Source organism: Chaetura pelagica, unplaced genomic scaffold (genome assembly GCF_000747805.2).
Source record: "Chaetura pelagica isolate M959 unplaced genomic scaffold, ChaPel_1.0 scaffold565, whole genome shotgun sequence".
NCBI classification, from domain to species: Eukaryota; Metazoa; Chordata; class Aves; order Apodiformes; family Apodidae; genus Chaetura; species Chaetura pelagica.
The window spans coordinates 417,030-424,391 of NW_009953388.1; the positions used below are offsets into that span (position 1 = coordinate 417,030).

General features: G+C 45.2%; 1 protein-coding gene across 1 annotated transcript in view; it reads left to right on the forward strand.

Moving 5' to 3' along the window:
• SCGN (secretagogin, EF-hand calcium binding protein) overlaps positions 1-7,141 on the forward strand; it is a 30,249-nt gene extending 23,108 nt beyond the window's left edge. The window contains exons 6-10 of the mRNA XM_009998293.1: positions 3,142-3,197; positions 4,631-4,676; positions 4,788-4,847; positions 5,505-5,573; positions 6,920-7,141. Coding sequence (XP_009996595.1) covers positions 3,142-3,197; positions 4,631-4,676; positions 4,788-4,847; positions 5,505-5,573; positions 6,920-7,048 — 360 coding nt within the window. The 3' untranslated portion in view covers positions 7,049-7,141. The remainder of the gene's footprint in view (positions 1-3,141; positions 3,198-4,630; positions 4,677-4,787; positions 4,848-5,504; positions 5,574-6,919) is intronic.
• The last annotated feature ends 221 nt before the right edge of the window (positions 7,142-7,362 follow it).

Consider the following 7,362-nt stretch of genomic DNA (forward strand, 5'->3'; position numbering starts at 1 on the left):
CTGAGTGCTATTTAAATATGCCAGACCTTATCCTTAACAGCATTGATATGTTTCGTATCAGCCTGGCAGCATAAATATACCTTTAAAGAGTGTAAACTGAAACTCCATCAAGTTTAACATATCAAGATGGTGTGTAAAGGCAGAAGTTTAAATTGGGAACAATGTCATAATGATTCCAAATATCTACTTCTCCTATGATGCAGGCTTTGTCACATGGAGCGGGTACCTTCTGGCATTCTTTGTGTACTTATATACATGGTTAGCAGATCAGATCAATGCTTTAAATTTGAAAGTTTAATTAATAAACATTCCCCCAGGCTTTTCCCGAGTAATGCAATCCAAGATTGCCATATAGTGAGTATGCACCAACTCCAGTTGTCCAGATAATAGGATTAGTTCTATCTTATTAGCTGTGGTACCTGAACTAATTCAGTGAACGCTATTCCATCTTCCCTACATATTTTTAATCTTTCATGTGGAAGTCGCTGGACAAGAATTAGCTCAGCCTAGCTTTTCAAGACAGACTTTTAGTTTCCCTCTGTTGACTGGTATGGACAATCAAAATATTGCATATGTTTGAAAATTTTGTTTAGGGTACTTGCTGCAGAAAAAGGCAAAAAAAATTGCAAACACACAGAATCTCTCTTGATATTGCAAAAGCAGAGGTGAGTACGGGAGGTCAGAGAGGGGAGCTAGTTAGCTGTGAGTAAACATGGTCAACCACTGGAAGTTTAATGTAAAACTCAAAGATAGGGTGTAAATAAAGCAAATTGACAGGAGATGTCTGTTTTCATTAAGTCTTCCACTGAGGAATGCATTGTCTCTGCAGTTAAATGTGTTTTAATGAGGTCTGTGCTACTGGTGGAATATTGTAAAGGGTTAAAATAGGGATGAAGTTGAAAATCCACCAGCTCAGAAAACTGAAAATTAAGCAGAAGGACTTTCACATCCAAACCATCACTTGCAATCTAGCCTGTTTCATTAAGTTCTTCAGCCTCTCATGGCTATTTGTGACTTCTGAAACTGTGAAAACATGTTGCAACCAGAAAGTAGAGCAGATGTAGGGCAGGTGGGACACACAAAGTCCCAACACAAGACTAGCTGCACTAGGATGCTCATTTATTTATTGTGTGGAAAAGGAGATAAGATGTTTCACCAAAAAAGATACTAGTGGCTGGTCTCGGACAGGCCTCTGTGAGATGAAAAATGGCCTTCAGTCTGCCTCTTGCATTGGTAAACACCAGATCTGTCCTGGTCCTAGAAGCTGCCACCACAGTCAGCATCTATAGGTGTTTATCAGCAAGCTTGTACAGACATCAGAACCTTGTGGTCATGGAGCTGAACTCCCAAAGCTTAGTGTGTTTGCATTCCTGAGGAATCACAGCAGGTAAAGCATATCTGGACCTCTGTTTTAATCTGAAGTCTGTGCTGAAATGCTGGTGTTTAGTCTCAAGAGAGTAACTCTGAGATGTGAAAAGAAGGGGAGGAGAAAAAAAACAGCAAAAAACACCCCCCCCACACACAAAAACACCAAACCAAAACACAAAAACAGGAACTCAGAAATGTGTAGGAGATTCTGGGTGATGTTCAAAGAGAGCCGAAGGCAATAAGTTTTAGTGCACTTTGGTAAGGACACTGAATCTTCACATGAAGAGAAGACCAGGGTATGCCTTCAGCCAGAGCTTCCCTGCCCTGGACAGCAAAGTGATTTTTCCAAAGAACTCAATATGAGCCTTCAAGCATTCACAGGAATTTTATACTGTCTTTCAGTGGGAGGAAAACTGAGCCCATACCAAGTGCTCTTCAAAATTCCTGTCCAAACCTCAGTAGTGTAAGTCCTGCAGGATAATTCATGGAATAAAACCCTGTCGCAGAATCTTATCCAAACCCAGTGCAATAACTCACCTTAGTATCACCACCCTCAGTGGAGATGCCTGCCCTCCAGCAGGGGGCATGGAGGAGGCAGCTCTAACAAAGTAGGCACCGGATTTATGCAAGGGCTCCCTGAGAAATGGCAGCCCTCCAAATGGTACCTCCCCTCATGCACGTCAGACTCTGCCTCAGTTTCACTGCTGGGAAGTACTCAGGGCCTTCCACTGGCTATCTCTAGAACTCCTGCAGGGTCAGACTGTGGTCTAGAAAATGGTCCTCTCTCTCTCGGCCTCCTGAGATGGGGACTGGTATGGGCAATTAATTACAACAAAGATTTGTAGTGACCTGGTTACTTAGAACCATTAAATAAGAAAATGAGATTAATAAAGGTAAGATTAAAGCATATTCCATTAGTGAGTATCTGACAAAGAATGGCAACCCATCTTAGTAAAATACTAATCTTTCCCCTCCCTACAAGGTGGAATAACTTTTTTTCTAGAACCTTGAGCCATGAGTTATTCAGGATTGCAACCCAATAGATAGATAGATAGATAGATAGATAGATAGATAGATAGATAGATAGATAGATAGATAGATAGATAGATAGATAGATAGATAGATAGATAGATAGATAGATAGATAGATAGATAGATGGATGAAACCTGGTGGTCACTCAACAAAAATATATTAAGGAAAAGATAAACTAACGTTTGTATTTGCACAGATTAACCTCTTGACATTGGCAGCCTGAATTTTCTTCCCAGTCTTGGCATTTTCTGCTGGCAGGCTTTGAGCCCAGTGAAGCCCTCTAGCTTTAGCAGCATAAAGACCCGCAGCTGGGTGTCTCTCAGAAGGTGACATTTGCATCTCAGCCACTCAGTAGCCACAGTCTAAGATAAGGAAGAACTCGAGCTGGAAGTGCTCAAGAGTCCCCACCTTTTTTTCAGCATTTTTTTCAGGGGCCATGGCAAGGCCAGTATTTTGTTTCTTAAGGCATTTGCTGGAGACCTGTCTTTATTCCTGTGTATAAAGTGGTGTTGGCATTTGATCGCTTGTGGTTTTGCTGTCAGGGAGCAGGAGGGTTTTGCTGTGCTCTTGTGCCACCCTTGTGCTTGGTGCTAGCAGATGAAGCCGTGCTGCCTGGGGCTTGGGCAAAGCACCCCAAGCATGAAGTGAGGACGCAGGGCAGAGCAAAATGTATGTTGGCTTTTGTGGGTGTGTGCTCTCCTCACAGCCTACCTATTTTATTCCTGTCTTTTTGATTTTTAGATGAAAATCTTTGACAAAAACAAAGATGGACGGCTGGACCTGAATGACCTGGCAAGGTAGGCTGTCATAGGATTTATGTGTTTTTTCAGTTCACAGTGCAGATCCAGGCAAGGTAATGATCTCCCTGTGGGGACATGCATTTGAATCCTACCTCCTTTCAAAATAAATCAGGTATTCTGATGCAGGTCTTTAATTACATTAGTCTGAGAACCTAGAGCCATGCCAGGACCTGTTTGTGGATCACCAACACACTCTGCTACGATCTGTGCTACCTCTCAGGTGCTCCTCAGGAGGTGATGGAGCAGCCAGTAGGACCTTTTGTCCAAAAGAATGGTGGCAGTCCCCTTTGGCAGGGGCACAGGTTTGTATTTCTTTCACATCAGCATACACAGCAGGGACTGCAAGTAACTTTTGTGGCTGGTTTGAGTAATAAAATTGCCACCACAAAGGAGTTTGCCAACAGCAATAAGAAAGGATTTGGAGAGACAAGGTGAAGACATTTGTGAATGAAGCCGGGGATTCAGTCACAGCCCTCTGTCTTTCTGTCCTTGATACCTTGGATGCTTTTATGATTTCCACCATATACAGATAGAGAGTATGCCTCTGTCTGTAAGTGTATGTGCAGTGACTGGATGGGCTGTTAAACATACAGATACAGTCCTGGAACACTGTTTCGGGGATGAGAGGAGTCAGATGCTGGTTTTCCCTGTTACTTTCTGCTTGGGATCACAACACATGCCAGCACAAATAGCTGCAGTGCATGTGGCAATTCCCTTTGACCATTGGATGTAAGAAGAGAGAAATAGAGGCAGAATGGAGAATAAAGGGGTTTGCCCTTGCCCTTTCCTCTTCAATATGGTTCCCTACTGCCTCACTACCCAGGGCAATTGAGGCTCTTCTCTGCTCTGAACACACTTGTCACCCCTCAAACCCTTCATGTGCTCAACACGCCCTGTGTCACTGGCTCTAAATCCCTCAGGGTTAGCAGAACAGCTGGAGAGAAAAAAGCTTTCATCAGTGCCGTGAGGGGCTTTGGGAGGGAGGAGGGGGAAGGAGAGGAATTTAGCCAGTCTCAGCACTCAGGCCAGTATTACTTTGTCCTTCACTTTTACAACCACCAATTCTCCCTCCAACAGAGAGTGATAAATTCCTCTTGAAACCCAGTTGTGAGGCATCATTGCCTGGTAGTTCTCACTTCAGAGGCTGACCACCTCCATTGCAGTGGACCACCAGGAACGCCCTGGGAGAAGCAATAGTGCTAGGAAGCACATTTGCAGTGAGCCAAAGGGTGCCTGCCTGCCGTTCTCCATCAGACAAGGAGGGAGGCCTGTGTTCCTATAATAGTCCTCCATAAATAACCCCGAAGGCAATTTTCTTTTTCACAGGCTTATAATTTAAAATCTCTTTGCTTTATGAACCAGAATAGTTCGGAATAGTTTTTGCACAGATGATAAAGTGGAAAGATCGTAATTTAAATCTCTTCCTTCAGGATTCTGTCACTCCAGGAAAATTTCCTTCTTCAATTTAAAATGGATGTAAGTAATGCCTTTTTTTTTTTTTTTATACATCAATTCTGTATCTCTCAGCTAAGATAACCTGAGCCCAGACTTTAATCTTTTTTATTTGCTCATCCCCTCTGCATGCAGGCTTGCAGCACAGAAGAAAGGAGGAGAGATTTTGAGAAGATCTTTGCACACTACGACGTTGTGAGTCCCAGAGGCTGTTCCCTCACAGTCTTTACACGACACAGATACGACATACACTGCACAGACTTATCCCTCCTGGTGGGTGCTGTGGGGGTCACTTAAGAGCTGCAGCTGTGCCCGAGCCCATGGGCCAGAAAGGCCCAAGCCACAGGCTTTGGGGTAAGGTGGGTGCAGAGGAGAGTGATGCTCAGAGACCTCACAGCAAGGAATCAGCTTTTAATTTCTCCACCTCCAAGGCCAGCACTCCTGCATCAGCCGTATCTCTGCAGGAAACACAAGGGCTGTAAGGGGTGTGGTAGCTTTAGCTGTTGCAGTCTCTGGCCGTTTGAGACCTGCATCACCACCACCTTGAGAAATAAAACCCCTTCCAGTATTGAAACGAGTTATTTAGGGAGTTTGGCCCAGGGTGGACACGACTGCCTAACTGCCAGTTCACAGCAATTCAGTGCTACTTCTGACAGACACACAACTTGCTAAGGGTGGTGACCAGCAAGCCTCACAAAATGGTGGGAGATGTTGCTACTGTTTGAGGGGAAGGCATAAATAGGGAAAAAGAAAGACATCTTAGACCTCAGTGACCAGGTAGACCTACTGACAGGTAAACGTTGTTGTGTTTTTAACTTACTACAGTGTTTTGGTGTTTCTTCCATCTTTCAGAGTAAAACAGGAGCACTTGAAGGCCCAGAAGTGGATGGGTTTGTCAAAGACATGATGGAACTGGTTAAGGTAGTTCTTTCTATTTATTAATATCTCACATTCCTGAGATGAAGGCGCTTGTTCTGGTAAAGTTATGAAAACAGAGAGGCTAGTTGAGAACACAGAGTCAAATTGCACTTTGATCAGTGGCAGAAATGAAAGTAATGGTTGCAGCATTTCACTGTAGAGTATTTCACAGATTCACAGAAATTCTGTCTGACAAACACCTTCATTTAGCAAATGTATTTAATAAAGGTCCATTCTAGCTCACAGTATGCATAAGGCAGACATCACAGACTGTGTTGACCTGGATCTGCAGTCAGAAGTTCTTTCTTCTGTTTTCACTGTGCATATGGCCTTCATTAGCATGACCTCATGGTTCATTAGCTCATCACAGGGTTACACTTGGAAATTTCTTGAGCTCTACCTCTAATCAAGAACACTATGCTCAGTGTGTCACCAGTTTCTTACAGACAGCAGAGTCCATCTGCATTGGATTACCCTGAGTTACCAGATGCAGTCCAAGATAGAGCTTTTGATGCAAACGCCATCTGATCTTTGGCTCCTTCTGAGCCTAAGCTGTTGCATTTCCACACAATGTGACCCGACACAGGGATGCCTCTGCTCCTGTAGCCATTTAGCAGAGACTGCAGCTGCAAGCTGAGGGCTGTGTGTGTGTGTGTGTGTGTGTGTGTGTTATGGCCATGCAGGGTGGAGGGAAGGGTGTGAGGATGGGCAGGAGGGTGGATTTATGCTCTGTTTGAGTGCATACAAAGGAGTGAAGGCTGTACTTTCCCCCAAGGCCCTCATCAGTACCATCCTTGGGCACCATAAGCTGTGTGTGTGAATTTCATCTCTTGAGAAAGTGGGAAGCAGAGGAAGGAGTGCAGCTGTAGGAGCGTGCAGAGACAATGTAGCCTATAAATGGCATGTAGCATTAATTTTATCCACTAAAGGCATTTTGGCATTGCTGACTACCTGATGACATGGTAGCCTGCTGACAGAAATGCCAGATTGCTCCTCAGTGGCAGGTTTGAGAGAGAAAGCCAGATAATAGCACAAGTCGAATAATGCAGTGACCTGTATTGCACACCTTTCTGCAGACTTTTGTTGATACTGGTCAGATAATGATGGCCTCCACTAAACACAAAAAGCGTATTTCTCACAGTTCCACCACTTAACCATATCCCTTCTGTTTTTGCAGGGCCCCCTTTCCCCATTTTCTCTTTGTTTCCCCACCGTGTATGAGCTGACGTGTAGTCGGCCCATTCAGTCTCTCCTTCTTGGTTTGATTTCCCTGCCACTGCTGCTTCACAGGGCTGGGAACATCCAGAGCTTTCTTCTTTCTCAGCACTGCTTTTCTCCTTTGCCTCCAGCCCAGCATTAGCGGGGTGGACCTGGACAAGTTCCGCCAGATCCTGCTCAACCACTGCGACGTGAACAAGGATGGGAAAATTCAGAAATCCGAGCTGGCTTTGTGTCTTGGGCTTAAAACAAACCCGTAGCCGGGAGGGGTGCTTGTGGTTGTGTTTCCCTTGTGAGATTTGCCTGCTGCTCCTGGTGTGTCCGCGTGCGGGGCGAGCGGCCGTGGGAAGAGGCAGCAGCGTGGGACGTGGGGCGAGACCCTCCCCCCGCATCCCCCTCTGGTGTTTGCCCCTCAGCAACGATGGGCACACCAGCTGCTCTGAAAAGGGATTGTTGTTCTCCTCCTGCCCCCACGAAGCACCTCCCTACAAATGGCCCCTCAGTGCTCCCCGTGTGCAGCTCCCAGGTGTTCCCGATGGCCACCTGGGTGTGAAGCTTTACTTTGGTGAGCGTC